Raw genomic sequence first — 27,770 nt, forward strand, 5'->3', positions numbered from 1 at the left:
AAATTAATTTATTTTTACTTAGTTCATTTACGAGTATTCAATTTTTGTTTGGTTTATTGACTTTTAATATTAAATAAAACTATTAGTATAAAGTTAAAAGCATCAAAAATTTAATTTTTAACAAATCATGAATAACTTTACGAATTAATAAAAAATAAAAACAAACTAGGGACGAGATAAATAATACCAGCGCTGGAATAAGTAATTAATGCTAATTTATAGTATTGCTGCTATATTTAAAATAAAGTTAAATTAAATATTTTTTGTTTGAAATATTCTATAGGAAATTATAGTATAGGCACTTAAATGAAAGACATATTTGCTTTAATATATTTACTTCAAAAATTTAAAATCACTACTAAACCATCTCATATTCCTTAATCGAACATACGATACAATTTCTGTTTGGTTGGTAACTAACTATACATAACTACTTATGTTTAAAACATACTCTCCATTAAATATTAAGCACTCTAGAATCTGTGAAATAAGGTCGCGTTCACACTAGCAATGCAAGGTGACATAAACTTTAAAGAATAAAATAATTATCTACCATGTGAACCTCTCCGTAAAACTTCAAATCTAAAACATATTCATAATACTCTAATCACAGATTAAAATGAAACTAGTTATGATGAAGACAAAATCGAAAACCTTGTAAAAAAACTATTAAAAAAGAATATAAAACTTCAATCACTATAAAATAATGAACATATGGCTAAAGAACTAAATGTTTCTTCCAAATCAAAAAGTAGGTTTTAGTCCATTATGACAAATACAATAGAACGTTAGTATGATATAATAAAATTGGTACTTTTATTCACAATACAAAATCTTATTATCGAGTGTAATCTGTAATTGAATTAACCAACTCACTACACCATTACATACCAAGACTGTATTGGCAAGAACAGATAAAATTAATGCTCTTAGTATTGAAAAGAATAGGCCTGTGCCTACTGGGCCATTCCGTAACAGACTAACACTGTAGCGTGCCGTTCACATACTTTTAGCACTGGCAAAATTTACTCGGTGAGGTGAATACTTTTTTACAACTGCGAGAAGTTGAATCATAATGTTACTAAGACGCTCTGATGGTACAGTCATTAAAATCGTTAATTACGTCTGTGATACGAACTTGATACCTTCTTTGGTCATATCATCTTCAGTTTTGGTATAAAACGGTGTAGTAGTCAAATATTGAGAAAATTAAATATGCTAATACAATATTTAAAATCATATTGAAGGCTTTGTAATAACAAATTAAAAATCAACTTATTATAATCTAGAAAATCTGTTCACGTCTACTGATTTGCTTAACTACTCAAACTGTGCAAATATATTGAAACGCTTTTTATGTTCTATTGACTACTGTAAGATCAATTGACTTGTCATTTTGTTAGCTTCATGCTCGTAGAATGACGTAACGAAACTGTTGTTATAAAAGGTCGCATTTACAATTTAAAGGCAAAAGGAAAGCAAACCGTGTGTTTGTTTTATAAAAAAAAACAAATCGTGTATGTCGATGCCATATTTTAAGTATTAGTTTTTGGTATCCTGCTTTTCTAACGAATTATTGCCATACTTGGAATTACAGAAATGTGTAAATTATACTAATAATACTCATAAACAGGCAACAAAAGACTTTCAAAATTCGAACATTAAGGAAAGGTGAACTTCTATATTCAATTTTGATTGGCAATTTAAGGGGTTAGCTTTAAAAAACCACCATACCAAACTAAGTTTATTTCATATATACTTATAAAAATAAACCAAAATATAACTGATCAAGTTAAGAGAGCTATAACTTCTATCTTCATCGCAGTCGGTCATTTTCAATTATTAAAATATTATTTAATAAATGTATTCATGATAACTGATGTGTGACGAAAATTGAATCTATCTATTTACTTCTATAAAAAGTTTGTTATTTTTTTGAATACCTATCACGCAATAACCGGTGAATATTTTAAAATGAAATTTCTACCATAATATTTAGCGTTTCATACAAAAACTTTTAGCTAAAAAATATTATGAAATATCATTCAATACAGCAACGCGTGGCCGAGTCTGTCAGTTCATAAATAATAAAAAACAGTAACTCAATTTGCACATTCGACCTTTTACACTAACGGCAACGATAAAAAAATTGATGTTCTAAATTCAAACGTCATTCACGAAAAATAAGCAAAGGTGCAAAAAATTTAAAAAAAAGTAGAACGTACAATTAAAATTCTTAAAATTTAAAATCCTTGTATACTACGTGTAGAAATCTAAGAAAATATTAAAATCGATTTTAACGACATACCCTTTATTATTGTTCTAATTATATTTTTTTAATCGATTTGGCCATGTTTAGATAGCTAATAAATATGAAACCGTTTTACATTTCAACCTCACCTTTCGTAGCTTTCACTTTTGAACAACGAAGCACTACTTGCTTTATACGTGAAACTCCTAAGCGTGATATTACAATTTAAAAAAAAAAAACAATGACTAGAGTGAAAAAATATATTTAAAAATAATAATCAGTCTAATTGGGAAAGCAGCGTCTCTCCACGACCGTTGCACAGTCGATCCTCGACATCTCCCTGAATATTCTCGACAAATTCACTAACATATTAAAATCGTTGTTCCTACATAACCACAGATTCAAAATGTTCTCCGTCGGCGAACACGTGTTCGAGAAGTAATAATAGAATGACGTCATTTTCAACTTCTCGGCGAGAAGCCTCCAATCGTTCGCTTTGGTCGTCTGACCGTCCAGCAATTTACAAAGTATAACCCTATCAGATTTAGTCAAAACGTTCGTCCTATAATAATTATTGTCAATAGTATAGCTTGTTCTTTGAACGCCGTTTCTGTAAACGAAATCGTATCGGCCATCTTTTTTCGATAACGACGAATAATTGAATGGATTCTCGAGGATATTAACGCTGTAACCCATTTCCATGCCCGAATAACTAAAACGCTTATTACAATTGAAATTAGAATTAAAATCGTTTGTTTTCAAATTGAAAACGACTGAGTTACTCTGTTTTTGTTTCTGATAAACTGTGACGTTTAATTCTAAGCAGTTCATCGCGTCTAACTGTTGCAGGGTGAAAACGCAATGCAGTGATCTTACATTCATATTCCAAATTTTAGAGAAGGACAGCTCCTGATATTTCCCACCGGATTGTATCTTCCATCCCGTTCCCACATCCCGTACATTAACACACAAATCAGAGCAACTTTCTTGGAAATAAATCATTTTTGGATCACAGAGAAGGAAACCGCCAGATCTTCTCTCACTCTCGAAGCATTCGTAGTACGCATACGGAGTATCATTGAATACGTGTAAATGAAGATCGTAATAGCCGTCCACACGTTTGCTGAGAAAGAGGGCTAATTTTAACACTTTCGCATCTAATGCACTGAAACTTCTGCCGATCAAAACGAAATCACTTAAGAATTCACAAACAAGATACACTTTCGCTGGGTCCACTTGCGCGAAGATTGGAGTACCTGGCGTTTCTTGGCCAAGGGTTAAGACCTTTCTCCATTCTCTTGAGTTGATTTCTTCAGGTTTCTGAAGGATGGAGAGAACCCAGCTGGAGTTCTTTAGTGCCGCACAATGTGGAAATGTTAACACAACAGCTTTGCAGAAATGGAAATTTTTCGGTCCACATCTGATTACTGGACTTAGTTGCGTTTCACCTGCCAAAGAAAGGTAATGTTTTAAAGCAAGTAAGTGCTAAAAGTATAGAGAAGAAAATACTTATGATTATATTGTACATCAATGAGTCAGAACTCTTGGAAATTCTCGGAAATTATGCAGCATTTTCTACCACGCTGGTCCATCGCAAGTTCAAATTAATTAAAAATTGAAGATTTAACTTCAACACTTCACGCCCCTCAAGTAATACTGATACAATACAAAGCCAAACTTTATTACTTAGTGAATATTTTTGGTCCCTTTAAACGTACAGGCGTTACGTAAATCACTGGATATTTTATTTTATGATAAATCCTGCCAGTTACCGTAAAAGAGATAGGTTGTTGCGCTGTGATGGTAAATTTCTGGCAGTAAATTTATCAATATTTGCAAATATATTTTTATTTTTGACTTTGATGGCTTCAATCCTGGATTGTCAATAAAATTTTATCTCGAAATATGCATAAACTCACAAATATCTGTTATTATTAAAGACGGCCTTGCAAAAAGTAAATTTAGATTAAATTTGTACCAAACTAAGTTTATTTCAAAAATAAATTGAAGATTCAGGTCGAGACATATATTTTAGATTTAGGTCAAAATCTGCAGACTTTATTTTAAAACTCAGCTAGCCTATAAAATTTAGATTTAGGTCGATTCTTACGTAACTTAATTCCAAAATAAACTATTCATAATAACTTAAAAATGTAAATTTCCCACAGCTGGGATAATGCCTCCTCTTCCATTAAGGAGAGGGTTTGGAACATATTTCACTACGGGTTCAGTTCCAATGCGGGTTGGTGTAATGCACATGTGGCAGAATTTCAATGAAATTAGACACATGAATGGTGCTTGTCTGTGTTTGAACCCGCAATCATCGGTTAAGATGCACGCGTTCTAACCACTGGAACATCTCAGCTCCTATAATAACTTACCTTCTTGTAAATTTGGTTTGTTCCATTCTTCATCTGTGACCTCTATAGAGAACAGTTCTTCTCCTTTCTCTACCACGCCATCGGGAACGAACAATCTGACCCCACATTTGTCTAAATTTAGCCAATCGCCGTCGCTGCTGACAATTTTCGAGGTGGCTGTTTCCAGATATTGTGAATTTAGAAACTTCGAATCTACGGAAGCATTGTTTTTAAGCGATGGTGACATTTCTATACTTTCATTACCGTACGACGATCCCGCTGAAATGAAACAGCTTAATTATGCATAGAATATAACTCTAATGTAATTAATTGTAAAGCTGTGAAATAAACGAATGATTAAATGACAATTATTTGATAATAAGCTGCAGCAGAAATAATCCACAATGCAGATTTAATTTAACGTGAACGTAGTGTATAAAGTAAAATTTGTTTAGAAAAATTTGCATAAGCTTGGCGTGCAAGTAATATTCTAAATATTATTTAGTCGTTTTATTTTAGAACAATACTACTCATTCAAACCAAAAACATTCATAATTGCAGTACAAAAATTCGGATTTTGAAGCTGACTGTCAAAAAAAGCAGGCATATAAAAATAACATATGTCATATAACAATTACAAATAATACACATAACAAAAACGAAATCATAAGCAACAGCTACAACTTCGCCAATAATTATTGCGTTACCAAAAACTTTCAAAACGTCATAATAATTTCTCGTGCGAACGCTAATATTATTACTAGAACTACATGCTGTTGATACTCAAATATGAAAAACAAATGAAAGTTTTGTCATTAAATCATCCAAGAAAGCGTGATAGGTGAACTCACAGCTCAAAAAGCAGCTGGAGTCAGAGCGATCTGACTCCTTGTCCTTGCAAGCGAAACTCTCCACTTGTGGTCTTACCTCGTGATCTATTGGGGAGATGTAACTGAAATAAATTGATTCGTTTAATCATTTATGAAAAAAAAACTTTTTTTTTGTTAAACAATAGTAGTAAGTTTCAAGGTCATTGTACAGAACAATTTGGAACAGTATTGATTTTTATTACGTACAACTAACACTAAGATACAATAATTTTGGCTAATTTATAATGTACCAAATAACATGTATGAGATATATTGACACAGGCGCAATCTTACCTTACCGATAAGAATTTAGTTTAGTAACAATTTATCGATAGAAAAAAACCTAATATGTTTTTCCGGCAAGACCTAGGTTTCGAACCCAAAAGTTTGGAGTAGGTTAGCCAAACTAATAATTCACATACACATACATTAAATCCTCACCTTCGAGTTTGACTGACCTGGTTACAAAAGTCTATGCATTTTATTAAGACTGGGCAACCGATCGACGAAAATCTACTTGTATGGACGCGCCTTAATAGAAATATCACCCATACACACATACACATTTTTAAAGTAAGTAGTCCTTACCTGTTAGCCAATTGAGGAACTTCGTACAAATGTTCATGACGCGCGTTACTAGACGCGCTTGTCTGTCTGTGTGTACGTCTAGAATCGACTGTATGGAACTCTTCATGTATGGTCAAATCTGGTTGGTTGGTCAACGTTCTCTTTATAACGTTACCAAAATAATTTGTACCTGTTTTAAATGAAGCATTTGTTGATAACAATGAAGCTTTAGTAATACCGTCGCCAACCTTAGGAACTAAGATGTTATAAATAAGTCAAAGACAACAATCTTTATTCAATAAAGAATCGATTACACTTGCTTATTAGTTGTACAAAATCTACCACTGCTTCGGAATTTAACACCTCAGACCTGAGAAGAACCGGCGAAAAGAATTCAGTGGAATATATGTATGTATAATTTAATTTTTCATGTAAAATTATAATAAAGATATTTTGTTATTTGAAACAGCCTGGAGGCGATCATCTCATTTCCAAGGTGTGCAATCAACTAGAAAATATGATACTAAGTTTATGAGGAGTGGGTACCAACCTACTGACACGTAAAGGTACAAGGTCTTACCATCAGGAAAGTGTGAATCAAACAATTGCCTTAAGCATTTGGTTAAGATCAAGCGAACTGTCTTCGCCAATAAATATGAAAAAATATTATATTTGTAGTCATTTATATGATAATGGTTCTTCAAAAGCTTATATAAAAATATATTACATTTATTATATATAGTTAAAAATAGCTATTTTTAACTGCCGCCCATCTCCCCGTAACGTCAAAACAAATTAAACAATTTGAAAGTCATATTATTAAGATTATAATCGCGTTTAAACATATTTACTATATTTCTTACCAGGTGGAGGTTTCGCGTACGGTGAATTCTCAGCCATTTTTATCTTCATATATTTAATTCCCAATACAACGACCACAACGAAAATGAGAAACGCTATTGATAATGCTATGAACAATGGCCAATATGAAGATCCTGAAAACATTTCATCGATTACCAAAAACCAAAACAAAAATCGTTGACCATTTTCTTTTTCTGGAAGACTCGTGCATTCATTCAAGAAAAGACACATACATAATAGATTACATATACACGTATATAAACACCATATAATAAAATAATTATTGCCATCATCGTCATTTGCTTGCTCATATGTTACTGGTACTTAAATTTATCTACATATATTTAATTTACATAGATCTGACACACACTTTCAAATGGTTATATTCTCACTACACCTTACTTAGGTCTTAGATAAAAAGATATATCAAGACAATTACAGAAATCAATACACATTCACACAACATTCAATCTCTCATTCATTCATTCAACAAAGAACACAATTTAAATACGTATATTGAATTGGTGGTTTTAAAAATAAGCCTTCGATTATATAAGTATTGAAAAAAAGATTGACCAATAACATACCATCGTGTAAATCTGATTTTGAAGTTCGAACGCATAAAGGGCATTGCGCGACCTGATAGTCTTTGCCGAGACAAGCGGTACTTGTGATGCACCTTCGTCTTCTGGTCTGGAGACAGTCTGAATCGCATCGAGACCATTCAGACCATTGTGACCAACGACCTGTTAATATTTTTAATTAATTAATAACAATGCAACGAATCTTGTGTATGTATTTTTATTGCCATCCGAATATTAATTTCGATAAAAGCAGAATTGACAACGGCAACAAGTCCTTTGCAGAGTATATTTAATTTCGGACTTCTGACTACAAACAAATTCTATACCCTAACTGTTACATTTCGAGAGAGGGTCTTATATGATCAGGAAAAACATCGAAAGCTGATCGAAAGACTTGCGTACTTTGCAAACTATGAACATGCTGTTTTTTTCTTCTTTTTTAGTTTCTAATGAAATCTTTATCTTGATGAAACCCATTACTTTATTTATTTAATATTTCAGAGTCAATTTTAATTCCCTACCAATATTAATTATACATACCTAATATAATATCAGATGACTCATCTGCCAGCTCATCCAAGCTGTCGACGTATACGTCTGAAAAATTGTCTCTGAATGTATTTTCGTCAGTTTCAACGGTGAATTATATTATTGATCGTATTATGTGTGAACCTGGCCACTTGGTTTTATTTTCGTGAAATAACTTCAGATCAAAATTAAAAGAAATATTTAGATTGAGTATAGTACTATGATGAGCTGATATGTATTTATTTTCAGGCAGCTTCCCACGTTAAAGTTGATGATGTCCAATTGACCACGGTGGCTATTATCATGGATGATAAGCCAACTGCACACGATTATATGATGCAAATGTGTGTACAAATACAAATGCACTTTTTATCACCTCATAGTATCCAATGTGATGAAAAATCTAACGTGACTGTTAGTCGTTCAAATATAGAACCAACTATTTTAGGTGCTTTCCAAGAAACGGTAGTTTAAACCAACTTCCAGATTTGAATCTGATTGCTACTGAAAATTATTCGAAAGGAAAACCCAATAATATTGGACAACATCACATACATTACTCTGATCCCAATGTAAGTAGCTAAAGCACTTGTGTTTTGGAAAATCAGAAGTAACGACGGTACCACAAACACACAGACCCAAGACAACATAGAAAACTAATGATAATCTACATCGACTCGGAAGAGAATCGAACCCGGGATCTCTGAGTGTGGTACCCATGAAAAGTTGTACACAGTACAACCACCACGAACCATCGACCACGGAGGTCCAATGCCTTTTTATTTTCTCTACCTAGTGTCTCTGAATTTACGGCTTTATAAGTAAGCCATTAGACCAAAGGCATTTCTACTATTAATAAATCCATCGACATACATACAGCTGCAAATATAATGCACGCTTATAGCCGAGAGCGGGTATATTTCAAAATATATGATAGCGTACTATGTATCCATAAAACAGTCTTACGTGAATAATGAATCTGAAACATGACGCTCTAGACCAGGGACCAATCGTGTACGCGACACATATTCTTGGACTATAAAAAAATTTTCAATTTCCGTTATTTGCATTCACGTGATAAAATATTGTCTTGTTTTGAAATATTCACTGTATTTTAAATAGAACTAATCTAATACATAATGATATCTGTTCTAAACTTGTAACGAATATCGTTTATGAATGTATTTTTTTAAACATGTAATACATATGATTTATTATTATTTGTAAAGTAAAGTAACAGCCTGTAAATTACCTACTGCTAGGTTATGGCCTCCTCTCCCATTAAGGAGAGGGTTTGTTAATGCGGGTCGGTGGAATGCACATGTGGCAGACTTTCGATGAAATTAGGTACATACAGGTTTCCTCACGATGATGTCACCGCCGAGCACGAGATGAATTATAAACACAAACATATATATATACATATGTAGTGGTGCTTGTCTCGGTTTGAACCCGAAATCATCGGTTAAGATGCACGCGTTCTAACAACTCGACTCTATTATTATTATTATTTATGTTAAAATGATTAATTTTAAGTATAAAAATGTTTGAAAACTTGCAATGTCTTGCAATAAGATATTACCCATTTTAAATATTCAAACACAGTAAATATATCACCGCTGGTAGGGCCGCCTGTTGCACATCATGGAAATAGGTACACTTCATTTTAAATGGAGTACAATAGAAAAAAAAATTCAAACTACGTAAATGATACACTAAAAACCACGATGGTTCCCTGGACTATTATTAAGCTTTAATGCTTTCGACTTGGAACTTCACTGAAAATTTTATTAAGTTGTATCTTCGTTAACTTTACAGAGAAAAAGCAGAAGTTTGTAGATGTAATAGTTTGTAGACATTCGTAAAAACTTAAAGTACGACACAACCTAGATATAGCATCGGCAATATCCCAAATTATTTATATTTATTTCTTATGTGAATATGATCTTTACGCAAAGTTAATGACTTGTAATATCATATGACATAATGTATTCGTCAATTTGACACTCCACTGACGCGAGAGTCTATTGCGACAAATAGCTTCGAATGGCGCGATATTTCTATTGGTTGTATAAATCGGCAGTTATCGGTTTTATTGTATGTCTGGTACGACATCTAAGTTGTGTCGTACTATAAGTAAGGTTCGTAACACGAATTTCGACTAAGGCTCATACCGGCCAGTTTAAGTTGGCTTTACCATTTTGATGTGAAATGTTTAATGGTACGCTTTTGGAGGAAAAAAAATCGTACGTCGTGGCGGCAAACTGCATATCACTCTATCTCTCACTCTTATGCAATCATACATACACTCTACTCATAAATACGTCATCTATTATTAGAGCACCACCCACATTCTATGAGATATCCTAACCTACATCGTTGGTAGCCTGAAAGAGATCGCTGTGTAGCGATAAGGTCGTCCAAATTGTACGTCATTTTATTAAGGCTGAATCTATGCCGTATTTATTTATTTTCTAAGTTGTGTTTTTTTATGGTATAGGTTGACGGACGAGCATATGGGCCACCTGATAGTAAGTGGTCACCAGCACCCATAGACAATGACGCTGTAAGAAATATTAACTATTCCTTACATCGTCAATGTGCCACCAACCTTGGGAAGTAAGATGTTATGTCCCTTGTGCCTGTAGTTACACAGGCTCACTCACCTTTCAAACCGGATCACAACAATACTGAGTGCTGTTATTTGGCGGTAGAATAACTGATGAGTGGGTGGTACCTAGCCAGACGGGCTTGTACAAAACCCTACCACCAAGTAAAAATGTACAATCATTAGATAGTAAAAAATAAAGTCGCTCGCAGCTGTCTGTCCGTATATATGCCTAGACCTTTAAAATATCGCGACAATTTTGATGAAGTTTTCTTTAATAAAACATAGTGATTAAAAAGAAAGGTTTTTGTTAATAAAACATGGACAATATAGTAAAGAAACACTGATAATTTTAGAAGTTACTAACGTGATGTCATAAATATACAAATTCTGTAGTATATTCAGTATCACTACTGCAACAGTTTAAAGTAAAGTATAAAGTAAAATAATAAAGTAAATAGTTGTACCTACCCAAGTCACAGTCCAAACAGTCCTGGGTTCTTTGCACACTGGGCCCAATGCACGGTTGGCCACCGTTCAAAGGCCTAGGAGCGGTACAAGTCCTCACTCGCCGTCTGCCTCGTCCATTACGATGTTCGTTAATTTGTCCCGCGCAAAAACAATCGCTCCAAGTGGACCAAGCTGTCCAGCCCCCATTAACTATCATAAGAATTTTCACACTTAGAAAAAAATAAAAACACGCAAAAAATCACATATAAGTCTTATTGGAATAATACATTGGAATGACTTGGTCGAAAATTTTGGGTTTGAATTCAAGAAATCACCAATAAGTTTTTTTAAGTATGATATTCCTTTATAACAGTTGAATTAGACAAATACGTACGCAGTTTGCGAAGTAAAGAATTACAAATACAAAATATGAAAAACTGGCGTTTAACTTTATCATTATGGATAAATGAAATCTTCTAGATGTACATTTTTCTTTTATTTATTTTTTTCTACTGTTTCCATCCTTCGAATGTAGTTCTTGTTCTTTGACATACTTTTCAAATTCATTTTTTATTTTAATTTCTTCAAGTTTTCGGCCGACGCCAGCGTTTCTTTTATGTCATTAAAACCCTGATCTCTCCGATGTGATATTTATTTCGGAAAAAAATATTCTGATCATTAATTTTTATTTCGATAACGAGTTCAAATTCATTTTCAATTTGACCTCGATGATGGGAAACATCGTGAGGAAAGATGCAGGTGATTAAGACATAACACATCTGGTAAATTAGGTACGGTACAGTAACCGCCTGTAAATTCCCCAATGCTAAGGGCTCCTCTCCCTTTGAGGAGAAGGTTTGAGGCATATTCGGCCTCGCTGCTCCAATGCGGGTTGTTGGATACCAAATTGACAAGATTTGATTGAAATTAGACACATGTAGATTTCCTCACCGTGACCTTCACCAAACACGAGGTGAATTAGAAACACAAATTAAACACATGAAAATTCAGTGCAGAATGCCAGGGTACCCGAAATTATCGGTTAAGATGCACGCGTTCTAACGAATTGGTAGACTAAGCTTAAGAGCTTAGACTACCAATTCGTACACACACCACATCTGTCTAATCTGAATATTAATATGTATTTAAATCATAATCATTTGGCTTCAAAACTTCATCAGTAGCAAACGTCTAACTCTTTTTCCTTAAATAACTTAATGCCTTAGTTTCCCTCGATATCCTATTCTTTATATAAATAATTCGACGACATCACTTCGCTGTTCCGAATACAATGTCAAAAACTTTATTCGAAACGTACTAAAATAAACATCACGACTTCTGATAGAATTCAATGAGATCTTTGTAAGTTTCAACAATAGAGATATAAAATTCATGTTTCGGGTGGAAATTTAATATCGCAACTCACCGAAAACCGTTAGCAGAGCGGGCTCCGACATCCTCTTCCCCGCCAAGTTCTCTGCGACGCAGGTGTAGTTTGCCATGTCCTGGAAAACACTTGTATGCCTATTGGGATATGTCACACATTACACTTGCAAATAATCCCACGCATTTTTATTTGAAATACTGCTTAATGAGGCAGAATATTTTGTCGTAAGTAACCGATTGTATCCAAAAATCACTTGTCACTTTTTATTAAGCATTAATTATTTTTAAGAAATAGAATTATTTTATATATTCTCTTTTGGGTCTTTAGCAAAAACTTCACCTTTTCTAAAGCAAATGTAACGTTAAGTCATTGGCAATATTACGGCCATAGGCTGTGAAAAAAGTGTGAATATAATTCTCGCGGTTAAACTGAGTGTCGTGTTAAGTCATTTTAAAGACTATAGAGGTGGTGAGAGAAGAGTTATACTAATATATTTCAATAATTAGCATTGTTTATATTACACTTATTAAAAATAAAAGAAATTAGAATTAGATTACGTATTTAAGTTTATTTGTCATGAATCTATGTGCAGTCGTTAATATGTGTATGAATACAAATTGGCATATAGAATACGCTTGAACGGTATAGAAATTGAAAAGAATATTTTACATATTCAGCTCATCATTTAAAATTCAAGCAACACATTCTCTATAAAAAAAAAAAAAATTTATGGGTACATACGTACCCACTTTACATTTTTAAGGCAATAATCTAACGGTATAAAGGCAACTTTAATTTTCATGTAATAATTTAAATAAAACCCTTATTTTCCATTATCATCAACTTGTACTGAGCCTTACACAAATGGCTGCGCCTTATCCCATAATAAGCTACTATTGTAAAGTTAATGAGAAATGACGTCATACTCACCAACAAAGATGCCTGTTTGATGAGCAAGTCGCCTTCCTTCGAAACTTGAACATTATCGTCAATGGCTACTGGGGCGCCGTTCTTGAGCCAGTACAGCTGGGCGAAGGGCGCGGCTGGAGGCGGTTCACAGCGGAACGTCACTGGTGCGTATTGCTTCACTAGCTGTGATTGTGGGGCTACTGAGAAATGCTTCTTTATATCTAGAGGGATACGGTTCATTTTAGGATGTGTTATTTTAATAAGCATTACTTAAGAAATACATTTCTATATAAAACCTTTTTTTTTACTTAATTAAATTCTTTATTTAAATTTGATTCCTAAAATAGGCACAGCCTTGTTACAGTATTCAATTAAAGTTTCAATTTGTTCGATACGTACATTCTACCGAAAAAACCTAACGAAAAATTCCGTAGTAACAATTTTCCACCAATTAAAATACTTATATAAGTTCACTAAATAATATTAAATGACTATTTATATAATTCATGAATATTATTTTACTAACTCCAAGCTTTTTTTCATACTAAAATTAAATATAATACTTATGTATTATATTTAATATTTAGCTTTTCACTATATCAAAGTTTTTTAACAACAGTTATATAAGCCAGCACAGTTTCAAATATAATATAGTTAAGTGACGTCTACTGAAATAATAAATAAATTTTTCATAAATGCCTTTGACCAAACTATTAAACCAAATTTAATTTCGTATTCCCAAAGCTTGAATTTCCAGGAAGGACATGATCTCTTTTTATGCCTAACACCTGATATACCCCCAAAAACGCAAGCGATACAACGTGCGATCACTCATAAATTCTATATAAATTAACGACTATTATTATTAGAACTATCATTCATCCTTATTATATAAATAATAACTAGGTTTCCAATGAAATAGTTATCAATTTCTAGGTTTGCAATTCTTAAAAAGTCATCAACTATTGCACAAAATCGGAACAATGTTTGCTGTCGGCCATATTAAATTACAGGAACTTGTCACCTTCACGTGCTGACAATTTCTCAGCGGAAAATCTACCAATTTTCCTTTGTAACAACTAGTATTACGTAATCATGACTACGGAAAATAACAAATCGTATGACGTCACGGCGAATTATTCGGTAAATAATAAAATCGTTACAATTTAATTTTCCAGTAGAAATTTTATATATACAATTTATTAATTTAGTATAATTGGATCACCGATATTTTATTAAATTCCTACCTACGATACATATGTTCGTATATATAACTAATTCTATATATTTAATTTATAATTGATTCAATCAAGTTAAATTTTTTTAGAAGTTCTCTAAATAAATAAACACACAAACACACAGGTAGAGCTATTTACACACACATAACACATTCATGTACCATTCGTTTGTAGTAAATGAGACATGATAACTAATATTCGTAAAAGCGTTGCTACAAATTAGTCCACCACTCATTATTATACATATAACTTTACCAGCCAAACAGACTCATCAGATATTCTACAAAATACAACAGTATCCAATATTGTTGTGTTCCGGTTTCAATGGTGAATGAGCCAGTGTAACTACAGCTAAAAGGGACATAGCATTTTATTTCCCAAAGTTGGACTCGCATTGCCCATGTATAGAATAATACTAATTTCATCACATATAAAACCTTTTTTTACAATATTCAAAAAAAAGTAACGTGTAAAATCGAATGTTCTGTGTTCTTCTTTTGTTTTTTTTTATTGACAACGTAACAATGTACAATTATATTGCAAAAATATTAATATAAACTAGCTTTAAAGTCAATTTTTTTGTTTAAATGATTTCGGATTTTTTGAGTTCTGACTCCACTGTCTAAGTAATATACATAATATTTCTCACACGGCCATTGTTTATGCTCGGTGGATCACTTATCATCAGGTGGGCTATTCGCTTGTCCGCCTACCTATATCATACAAATATACCTATATAAAATAAAGAAGTAAACCATCCAAATCGAAGAAATTAGTAGTAGAATAGCTTGTGCCTTTATTTGTTTGATTGAGTGAGTTTTATTACAGACTACAGTACAGTGGTGAGTTATTTACACCTCAGCACTATTAGTGCTATTTTCAAGTGAAATTTTAATCTTTCTTTGTTATCGGATTATATCGCGTATTTTCTTGTAATTGCATTACTTCAAAGCTAACTTACAAATTGGATTACGAATGTACCGTCCCTATTTTCATAGAAATGGCGATTATCAACCTCTACCTCTGTGGTGTAGTGTGTGGGTTCAAGTCTTTATAAGTCAATTTTATATACAGTTTTGTTTTTCTGTTTACAAATATATGTTTATTGTATAGACTAAGATCATATTATTCTGGGTCAATTGATATAACTATGAAATAGTTTTTAGAATATACCTTTTACTTTATTTATACATAAACAAGGTGTGAAGAGGCATCTTGAGGGCTGACATGGCAAAGGCGACTATTGTATTTCAGTCTCTCTGACTGTACCGACTTCAGGTTCGGACTCCACTATAATTTACCAGCAGGTGGAGTAAAGTCATTTAGTCAGTCACCCGGATTGTATACGGAATACATCTTTTGGAACTAAGTTCTTTTACGTGGCTTACAGAACGAACTAGCAGAAATCATTACGCAAGTTTTATGCCCTGTCCTTCTCTCTTTTCTAAATGTCTCTTTCTATTTTATTCAATTAAATATTATTTGTTATTGCTTTAATTCACTCAGAATTTTTAATAACAGTTTTGTCGTTATCATTGAATTACCTTAAAAATGTGTCTGTTATTTAATAAACAACGCAAGCAACTTCTTTTCAACCGCGTGTGCCACGATACCACTTTTTTTAATTAAATATATTTAGAGTGATTGATATGTAGTTAATACTGCCGATATATAAACTTGGCACTGAAATAAATATGGACTATCCTCTACACCATCAATATGCCAAAGTCTCTAGAAACTATGATGTTACTCCCTTGTGCCTATAGTTACACTTTATCATTCACCCTTCAATCCAAAACACAACAATCTGTTTGACGGAAGAATATAATATGGTATTCAACTACTAAATTACCTATACTCTATTCCAACAATAACTGAAAAAGAGCCAAATATTTTGACAGCGATTTGACACCATATCTTTAGTCAAGATCTTAATTAATCTATGATATTCACTATGGACTTACGAAAAAATGGAATATTTAGCGCGTAGAAACTGTTACCGGAATTTTGGAAGAAAAATTGACATAGAATATTGTCATTGTGAAGTGCAATAGTGTTGTATTATAAATAAATATATATTAATCACAAACTCTTAGTAGCGTAAAACATAACTGAGTTATTAGCGAATCGTATGGAATACGTAAATTTAAGGTATGTTTACTTTTTTTCCTACTTCCATTGAAATAGGCTATACGGATTACAAGCACAAATTTCGTTTAAAAATTATCTATACGCGCTCAAATAGTTCTTGGCACTATAATTACTTAATGAGGTTGTTACTAAAAAGGTTGTATAACTTACAAGCTAATTCGATGGTAGCTGGCTGACTCCGTATCTGTCCTCTGCTAGTCCAAGCGAAGCAGGAACATTGATATTTCTCACTTCCGAAATACTCTTCAACATTTTCTCTCGTCACTTTGTATTCCCCTTCTATTATCCTCACCCCCGTTTGCGGATCAACGAATTCGAAATTTAACGCTTGAGTTTTAACGCCGTTACATTTGAAATATACCTAAAAAGTGACATTTTTTTGTTTCAAATTTGAATTTCGATTTTTTTGCAATATAAGATAATACTCTGTAGTAAGAATAAATATTGTACAAACTCAAAAAAATTAGTTTCAAATTAAAATGTTTCGTTCCAAATTTAAATTTGAAACTATTCTATGCTATTTCTTATATATTGAATTATTATTATTATTATATTACAATTTTTAGTAACAAACCTCTGAAATACGCTGAATATAATGGTACAAATTTCATGTAAAAATATTCAACGTTTTAAAAATGAGTGGCAATAGTTTCAAATTTAATATATTTACTTAATCAATAAACTATTTTCAATTAGTACAATTATACAATTAAATTATTTGTTAAAATTTAGGTACATGAGTATTATATTATTTTATATTGAGTTTCGATGTGTCATGCAAATCGGGTATTATAATTTCTCGTATAAATTACACTTACTTCTAAAGCATTTGCTGCTCGGCATTTAAGTGTAGCTGGTTTATTTTTTACAACATATGTGTTTTCTGGTTCCAAAAGAAAAACTGGGAGATTATCTTTAGTTGTATGCAAGGGTATTTTATCATCTACTGGTAGTATATCCTTGGTGTTACTCTTAACTGTTACGACATCCGGTGAGTCTTTATAATTAGTTTCTTTATTATCATAATCATAATCTAAATACGAGTGATCATCTTCATCCTCCTCATCATCATCATCTAACTCTTCATTATTCGGAAATACTGGCGGTAAAAAATAATCTTTGGCTTCATTGTTTGGGTTTATTAGAAAATCTAATGGTCTCTTGTCATCATCTTTATGGTCACCATCAGTTAAACTATCACCGACTCGACGATGTGTACCTAAAATTTATTGAACGTATATATTCCTTTCAATGTTTACTAAATTTAAATATGACTTATCAGACATAAGTTAACAAATCAGTAAATTATTAGATGAAATTATAATATATTAGGAAAAACAAATTCAATCAAATGGTCTTATTTAAGAAGGATAGAACATCGTGTAGAATTTAAGATAACTTTGCGTACACATTCTGCTAAACAATTCTAAACCAATTTTATTTCTTTGACAGCATTTTTATGAACTTTTGAAGACTTCTAGTCCTTATTGTTATTAAGATACTCACTTTCTCCAATATCCTGTCCCTTCGCGCGAATGTAATGAATTTGGATTATGAATAAAATAGTCCAGAATTGCAATTCCATTTATGCACTGGTTTAGTTTCAAATAAATTAACAGACCGATAATTTTTGTGACGATTTCATTTTGTTCCATAACTGAATTTTATTATGTAAACATTACATCTTATTCAATAAATTTTTAAAATAAGAACACTTTTAAATAGAAAACAATCAGATCCACTCCCATTCCTATTACATTAAAACTTCAAACGTCACTCAAAATCACTGCGGGATATTTAGTCGTAAAGAGAGACGTAAAAGTTTGCGATTATGTGATTGGCATTTATATAGGTGTTTACGCCACCGCGGACAAAGTCCAACTGAACAGGGGTTGAAGGGTGAATGAAAACTTGCGAACTCCGACAAAGTTTTTTGCGCATGCGCGTAACTCGCTTTTCATCGACAAACAAAAGTCAGACATATAATGAATGCTGATGATTTTTTGTTTAAAAGCTTATGAATGGTTTAAGAGCTATAAGGTATTAACTACTAACTAACTAAATTAAAGGTTAAAGGAAAATTATAAAAACAAAACAAAAATTCTCGTAATATTTATTTCTTCTCAAATTAACTATCCAAAATTATATATGTCCAAGTTATCAAAATACAATTGATACAAAATAAATTATTTTAGATCAACTACAGTGCCGGAGAATAATTGCTGTCCTTTCACTAAAATTAAAAATAAGAAAGGATGGTCCGCCTTGAATTCCAACGGTTTCTGATATGCTAACTTCATCGCGTTTATCACTGAAAATATTTTGATATAGTATATTTATCATGTTACGTACAATATTAATCACGAACCGAGATGAGCCAGTGGGTAGAATGCGTCAATCTTAACCGATGCAGTGGCATATTCATGTGCTTAATTTGTATTTACAATTCATCTCGTGCTCAACAGAAAAACATCGTGAGAAAACCAGCATGTGTTTAATTTCATAGAAATTCTGCCACATTTGTATTCCAACAACCCGCATTGGAACAGCGTGGTGGAATATGTTCCGAATATTCTCCTCAAACGGAGACAAGGCCTTAGCCCAGCAGTGGGAAATTTACGGGCTGTTTTTGTTGTATACAATATTAACATATTTCCTACACAATGATTCAATACATGTTGATTACATGACCCATTGGACTAGAATATAATCTTACCTGTCTGGCCTACTAGAATATTGAATTGGACTAGATTGATTGAACACACCTACTATTCTACAGTAATATACTCTCCCAATTGACTCGTGGTTTAATGCAATAATATTTGGCTAACATATACTTAAGGGCTACAGTCATGAGAGTTAGTTCTGTCTCAATTTTCAGAGTCTGAATGTTGACATTCCTTGAGGATGTTATCTCCTCCCTTCCTCGAAGAAATCCATATGAAGTCCTGTCATATTCATCGTTCCGACATATTGTCATAGCTCTATAATATGTCATGAACAATTGTCCCTTGAGGATGACCGCCTAACAATATAGGGCTTTACAACATCAGCTGGTCCCATACTTACATAACACTGATCAAACAACAGTATTATTGTTTTATGTGAACATTGAACTTTGCCAATTGGGTATTTACCATAAAAGAAGGGGATAATATAGAAAAATGCTATGTTGTATGCAATTTACAAAAAAGTGAATTATTCACAATCTTCAACCACAAATGTTGATTTTTATTAAATTTGCAAGTGTTAAATTTGTGCCCATTATGAAACCTATACTTTATTTTCAAATTAATCTTTGAAATGTTACCCAAAGGTTGTATGAAAGGAATCGCTTGGATGCTATGCCTTTTGTGTTCCACATATCACAAAGAATGTAATATCCAATTTTCGTACATAGCTATGTTCAATACATAGTGTAAGAAATAGTTAGTCTAGATATATTTTCCAGTTTCCTTTTGGAACATTTTGAGTTCGAGCTTCAAAAATGATGGTATTACTGTACATACTTAGCCGAGGTGGCCCAGTGATTAGAACGCGTCCATCTTAACCGATGATTGCGGGTTCAAACCTAGGCAAGCAACACTGTGTATTCATGTACTTAATTTAGTTTTATAATTCATGTCATGCTGCATGGGTCTTATTTCAGAGAAATTCTTCTACATGTGTATTCCACCAACCTAAATTGAAACAACGTGGTGGAATATGTTCCAACCTTCTTGTCAAAAGGAGAGAAGGCCTTAGCCAAGCAGTAGAAAATTTATAGGCTGTTGTTGATGTTTTTTTGTATATACTTAAATATTTAGTTTACCTGATGATCCTGCAGCCTCAGTTCCAAATTCATTGACCTCTATATATGCTTTCTGTTTCGCGTTATTTACGTATAAAGCTTCATCTCGTACTATTTTAGTCAAACCAGAGCCAGTACTTTCGAATATTTTTTTAACTCCTACCTAGAAGATTTGTTTTTACGAAAGTTACCAAACACTTTTATTTTTAACGAAAAATCAGTTTTCTCTGGAGTGCCTACGATTCCAGGCATACATTATCTCCAGTCATGTTGCTCTCCCATCGAATTATGAGAATGAGAGAAGAGAGAGAGCAGATATTGCGTCTTTACTTGTACACTTCATTTGATGGTAATGCTGTGTAAACACATCCACTACAAAGTACATCAACATACACATATACACCAATCAAAAACCGCTAAGAAGTAATAATTTGTATTACTGTGTTCCGGTTAAAAGAACAATTACCCTTCATATCATCTTCCTCTATGTAAGATAATAACTTGATTCCCAAGGTTGGTAGCGCATTGGAGATGTAAGGAATTATTAAAATTTCTCATAGTGCCTACTTCTATAGACGGTGGTGACCACTTACCATTGGCTGGCCCTTTTACACGTATGCCTACCTATTTTATAAAAAAGTATACGTCCATACGTCTCCAATATAAGATTATCTCCACACTTGGCTAGTCTTAATAACATACTTGCCAGCTCGCAATTGGCATTTTAAAATATGATCATCTTAGTACTACATCATAATCTATCAAATAAACAAAGACTTAATCATAATTACCTTCATGTACATTGCGTTTAAATTTAATCGTGACTCAATTTTAAACTTTGGCATCATGAGGTTCATATGCCTTGATTCCATCCGAGCCAGAGCTGAGTCCAATAATTCTGGAGCTAATTTTAACTGAGCCAGAAGTACCGATAGACCGGTCCGTGATGTTGGCAATACTAAGAGAAAAGTTGCCTTATCTCCATAGTATGGTATCAGAACCAACTTTAAACAATACAAAAACACCTTTACCAAAAATTATAATTTCACTGAAAACTTGTAAGGTTCTTTTCAGGAAGCTGTACAAAAATCCTTTTTCAAATAACGTAGAACAGACCAAAATTAATTGGGTACGATAAATGTTCTGGTATTCATTCCATGACTTCAAGCTAACCTCTTTTAGCTGAATAGGAGAGTTTAGGTATCACGATGAATTCTCAATAGAGACAGGCTAACTTCATAGCGGAAAATTCGTATTTTCCTATTTATATTCTTTCAAATCCAATCGCAAAAGGAATGATAAACGAACCTTAGATGTACATATATCATGCCCTAGCAGGCCACTCAGTAGGTAACACCCACATATCAGGTATTCTGCCACCAAACAGCAGTTCTTGGTATTGTTGTGTTCCGGTTTGAAAGGTGAATAAGTCAGTGCTATTATAGGAATGGACATAGGTACTATCTTAGTTATCGAGATTGGTAGTGTATTGCCGATGTAAGGAATGGTTAGTATTTCTTACAGCGTCATGGTCTATAGGGACCTTTTACTATCAGATGTTCTTTGCTCGTCCACTAACCTATGTCATACTTTAGAAATATATGTTATATGTATGTTATATTTACCCGACTTGCCAATGTATCGCTTTCACTGTAATTATAATATCCGTTTTTTAACATCATTGGGACGGTATTTTGACCGTTCGGTGAATGAAATGTCATATTCTTCACTTTCTCGAAGCTCTTTTTCCATTTACCCTAAGATAAGAAAAACCTTAAGATTTTCTATAAAACAAAATAAACAACTTAATTCTTTAAAGGCCAAATTTAAACCAATAAATATAAGGATTCTTAATGTAATCAAATCTTTTGTATACCAGATTCCGTCAAAGAAGAACAAGTAGCCCTCGGTATTAAATAGCGATTCAGGACATTTTTTGTAATAATAAGGGCATCAATACGCTGCGCTTCTAAAATGTAACAGCGAGATATAAAACCACCAAAGAAAAATATTCCTATTTAGAAAGCTAACAACAAACAAATTATTAAATTTTCCAAAACCATTTTTCTGGCAGTATTATCACTACATTGTATAAAACAAAGTCGCTTTCTCTGTACCTATGTCCCTTTGTAGGCTTAAATCTTTAAAACTACGCAATGGATATTGATGCGGTTTTTTTTAGAAACACTCATAATTTTAGAAGTTTGTAATGTTATGTCGTAAATAAACAAATTCTGTAATATATTTAGTATCAGTATTGTACCCGTGCGAAGCCGGAGCGGGTTGCTAGTAAAACATAATATACTTATATGAAGATGATGTCAAAATTAATTTCATTTATAATATAAATAATAAAAGATTCATGTTACAATACCCACGCTAAAATATACACCGTTGACCATTACTAAAGATGTAGAAGGCGGAACGTCTATTGGGCTGACAATGTCTTTTATCAAGCCATTGGTTTGTAAGGAGACCTTAAATATAAAAGAGGCAAATGAGAATAGACTTTGGGAGTAATACAATACCAATCCTGTACTATATTTTAGGTTACGCCATTTCTTTGGAATGTATAAAAAAAAGGTTTTTAAAAAGAGGTCTCTTATGTCTGTATTATTAGAGCTGTCTAATTTACGCAATGTTATAAGGCATTGGGTCTTACAAAATGACATATCAATAACTAGGTCGTTAATAATGTTTACTGGCTATACAGGTTTTTTCTTTTTCGTTTGACACAGTTTAATTGTATTCTAAAATTATCCCGAATAAGTTATAACAATAATAAAATCCTGTGACTTCGTTAAAATGTTAGCTTTTTCAACATTAACCTATCATGTATGTAGAGATGATGGTTAAAACTGTGCTTAAAACATACGTTGTTATTATTATTACGTTCGTAATAATGTGGAATTGAACATGTCCTTATGATTTGATTTGTTATGATTATTTTACTGTTATGACGTCACAGTTATCGGTTTAAAAAAAAAGAAACTTATAAAATGGTATGTCTGTTTTCGAAATATCAAATGTTTTGGATATCCGCCATTTTCTTGCTTCTTAAGCAATGCCCACTTTAAAACGGGGTTAGAAAACAAAAGCAAATCATATATCAGTAATTACATTGGCTCATGCAATTTAAATACTGAAACACATGTTATTAATTAGTAGGTGTTCTCAAGCCGACTTCAATGATGTCGAACTACTTCGGTAATCATCGGTCTATTGAAATATCTGAATGAATATTAAAAATGATAGATAAACAGACTAATCGGTCTAGCGGATGTAATGACCATTGAGATCGATCCCATTTTAATGCGTCTTGCACCATCAAAGCTCAATCTTTCTTTTCCATTCACCATGATTCACCTTATCTACAATAAAATTGGAGTGTCGGTTCGTAAAATCAAAATAGCCCTTTTTTACTCAATGCATATATACACGGTAGATATACCAAAATAACATTTTTACAATTTTTGTCGGTCTGTCTGGACCGATTTAGATGGGACTTTCACTGACAGATAACTGATATAATAGGGAGTAACTTAAACAACAATAATATTTTTTATTGTTAAAATCAAACGCGTACAATGTCGCGTTCACAGCTAGTTTCGCATAAATTAAGAGCATCTTACCCAGGAGTTAATTTCTTCAGCTGCATATGATGGATATTGAAAATCAATTTTCTCCGCACTCGAATCGAATATGTCCCTTGCTTGTTCTGAGAAAGTTCTGTGAATTCGGCTGTTGATTGATACGTATAGTTTGCTGGCAATATCCAACTTTACACCAGGAAGGTAACGGAGTTCAAGTATCAGTGGTTTAAAATGACTTGAGATCTGTTGATACGATATGACCTTTAGATATTTAGTACATCTTAAGCCTAAATAATGTAGAGATACATATAAAATCTTCAGTTATTATCTTTACGAAATTCTAGACTTAAAAGATCCCTTGAAATATATTTTTATTTTTCAATATGATAAAATGATTGGTCGTTTTGTATATACCAATACTATGAAATTTATAACGAAAGCGTTGGGGGTAAAAGTATCATTTTTGGTAGAGATGCTGTTCCTAGTGCAACAATATCTATCAGATGTATTGAGAAAACATACAACAGCATAACTATCAAAACCAGTGATAACGTAATATATTATTATAAGAAGTTCAGTCTACACTTCACAACAGATGGTTCGTTGGACCAATGAACGTAAGGCTGTTCTAGGTTCAAACACCAGGTCAGCCCGATAAAAAGTCACGGATTTTTTTAAAATAACAGACCAGTATTTTGAAAGTTGGAATTTTGAAGGCACTAAAAGCATGCAATGCCGTTGAACTGCGCCTGAACTTCTTTCCAGTGTTGTCTGATTATGTAAGTGTACTCCACACTTGATTCTGCGCAGACTTTTGCATAGTGATATATTCCAAATAAATCAGTCACTATGACATAATCAATAAGCATACTAAAAAAAGTCATCAATGACTCATCATTAGCAGAATTTTTAATCACCTACCTTGAGAGGTCGAGGCGATTCTGCTAATTTCTTATCATTATTATGTACATAGAGTCAAGATGGCCTAGTGGTTAGAACGCGTGCATCTTAACCGATGATTGCGGGTTCAAACCCAAGCAAGCACCGCTGATTCATGTCCTTAATTTGTATAATAATTCATCTCGTGCTCAGCGGTGAAGGAAAACATCGTGAGGAAACTTGCATGTGACAAATTTCATAGAAATTCTGCCACATGTGTATTCCACCAACCCGCATTGGAACAGCGTGGTGGAATATGTTCCAAATCTTCTCCTCAAAGGGAGAGTAGGCCTTTAGCCCAGCAGTGGGAATTTACAGGCTGTTGTTGTTTTTGTTGTTATGTACATACAAAATCTAACCTGCACATAAACTTTGGAAAAAGTTCTCTAAAACTACACCGGTTACAAACATAATAGTAACAGTAAAGTAATAGGATTGTTTATAAAGTACTGACCATAGATTTTTTGTCAACGCCGATAGCCGATAACAGTTCCACTAAGCTGTGGCCCTCGGCTCCTAGAGCCAGCTTACCCAGCGGCATCAGAGCTGATATTGGAGAACATACCGTACTTTCTCTTGACTCGGAAAGGGCTGCATGCTTACAACATATGTTAATACTTGTTTGTAAATAATCTATACATATAATAAAATTGGAGTGTATGTTTGTAATATTCAAATAGCCTTGTTTTACTCAATGCATATTCATTTATACATGGGAAATATACTAAAATAAGATTTTTTACAATTTTTGTCTGTCCGTCTCTTAGTTCCGGCTAATCTCTGGAACGGCTGGACCAATTTTGGCGGGACTTTCACTGGTAGATAACTGATATAAAAGGGAGTAACTTAGGCTACAATATTCAAACGCGTATAGTACAACACAACTAAGATGTCGCATCGGCAAAATTCGTAAAACCGATCACATCCGAATTGAGTACGCTATTCCAAATTATCAATATTTATTTCTCATGCGAATATAGTCTTTGCACAAACGTTATAACTTGTAATATCACATGACCAAATATATTCGTCAATTTGACGCGTCGATTTACGTGCACTTGGTTTCTCTGACGCGTGAATCTATAGCGACGAATAGCGTCGAATGGCGCGATAGGGAGCTATTTCTATTGGTTGTGTAAATCGGCAGTAATCGGTTTTATTTTCATTCCATTGCATTTTCCGATGCTACATCTAATTTGTGTCGTACTATACAAGGTTACGGACACAGCTTTCTTAATACAAATCGTATAAAACAAAACAATAAATTAAAAAGTGAAAACATGGAAATATTGCATATTTTCTTTTCTAAATGCTTTTATTTACCTAGTGGGTACTACGGTGTATGGATTAACTCTTACAACTGAATTTTAAGCTAATTTCATCCCACCGATCGAACCAAAATACAAAAATAACCTTTCCTAAATTTTGGGTGTAGTGAAAACAGTCAAACATATTACACAAATAACAAGTATACGAACCTTTTAATTTTGTAGATATATGTGGAATAAAATTATATTTTGTAATATTGAATATACTTTATGTTACGATGAATTTTATTAAATCTTTAAAATAAATATATATATGATTCATATTAAGACCAAATCACTGGACCGTATCTGATGAAATTTGGTACGAAGTAAGCACCTCTAAGGAACGAAACATTTTACTTTTATATCAAACATCTGGAAAACAATCCCTAGAACGATAACGAAATGGCAGACAAAATACGGCCTATATTATAAATATTATAAGTGTGGAAGTACCTATGTCTGTCAGTCGCTTTTTCACGACCGAATTTGGAGGAAGGACATATGCTACGTTTTTTACCTAACACATGACAAGTTGACAACCTACCCCATAAAACGCGAGCGAGTCCGCGGACGATTACTAGTTTTGAATAAAATAAAAAAGTTACCACAAAAAATGATTTTCTTAGAGTTCCATTTATATCCATGTGATATCCACTCGATGTAGCTTCATTCGTCGTATCGAAATATGATAAGTCTTTATGTTTTTTCGATGTTGATTCGGCGATAAGTAGAACCACAATAACTACAAAATTATACTTTTACAAATAATAATAAGAAACAATTTTTTTTTTTTTTTTGTTTAATAATATACCCACTCACATTTAAAAAATAAATACATTATACATTTAATAGTTTTAGAACACTATTATACCATGTCAACAAATTTTGAAAAAGATTCCTTAGATAAATTACTTTCGTAGTTGATTTTACTGTTGCGTTGTAAAAAATACTGCAATAAATTTACTTTCATTCAAAGGTATATAATTCTTAATTTCATGGTTCTGCCTTTTAATTTATTAAGCTACTGGTAACTTATATTGGCTTAAAACGATTTCTTGTCGAACGTTGTAACTCATTAATTGTATATTTGAGTCGACTTGTTCAGTATATCAAAGTCAAGGTTTTTGTTTGATTTAATTATATTGATAATCAACATTTACTCAATTACATTTCATTATCTGTTAATTTTTTTTTAATGGGTCTTTGTCCCGGGAGGGCACAGATTATTTCGCCTATATCAAGTGTGATGGAGAAGACACGATGAAGATTGAACGATACGGTCGAGATTAGAGGCTTAAAAGACATAGACTAAAATAACACAATACTATATAAAAGTGGACTAAACACACACATTCAATATATCATAACATGGGGT

The 27,770-nt window shown here is 32.8% G+C and overlaps 1 protein-coding gene across 1 annotated transcript; it reads right to left on the bottom strand.

Moving 5' to 3' along the window:
- Positions 1-1,864: 1,864 nt before the first annotated feature.
- LOC124530766 (netrin receptor UNC5B-like) lies at positions 1,865-27,362 on the bottom strand. Its single transcript, XM_047105042.1, is given in 22 exon segments — positions 1,865-3,699; positions 4,633-4,890; positions 5,463-5,563; positions 6,069-6,237; positions 6,911-7,042; positions 7,496-7,654; positions 8,033-8,089; positions 11,100-11,288; positions 12,505-12,583; positions 13,396-13,595; positions 16,914-17,124; positions 17,582-18,008; positions 18,172-18,179; positions 18,968-19,074; positions 20,575-20,716; positions 21,345-21,557; positions 22,179-22,310; positions 22,932-23,030; positions 24,186-24,389; positions 25,540-25,683; positions 27,001-27,137; positions 27,215-27,362. Coding segments are annotated over 22 exon segments (4,353 nt in total). The 5' UTR covers positions 27,234-27,362; the 3' UTR covers positions 1,865-2,533.
- Positions 27,363-27,770: the final 408 nt, after the last annotated feature.

Source organism: Vanessa cardui, chromosome 6, assembly GCF_905220365.1.
Source record: "Vanessa cardui chromosome 6, ilVanCard2.1, whole genome shotgun sequence".
Lineage (NCBI taxonomy): Eukaryota > Metazoa > Arthropoda > Insecta > Lepidoptera > Nymphalidae > Vanessa > Vanessa cardui.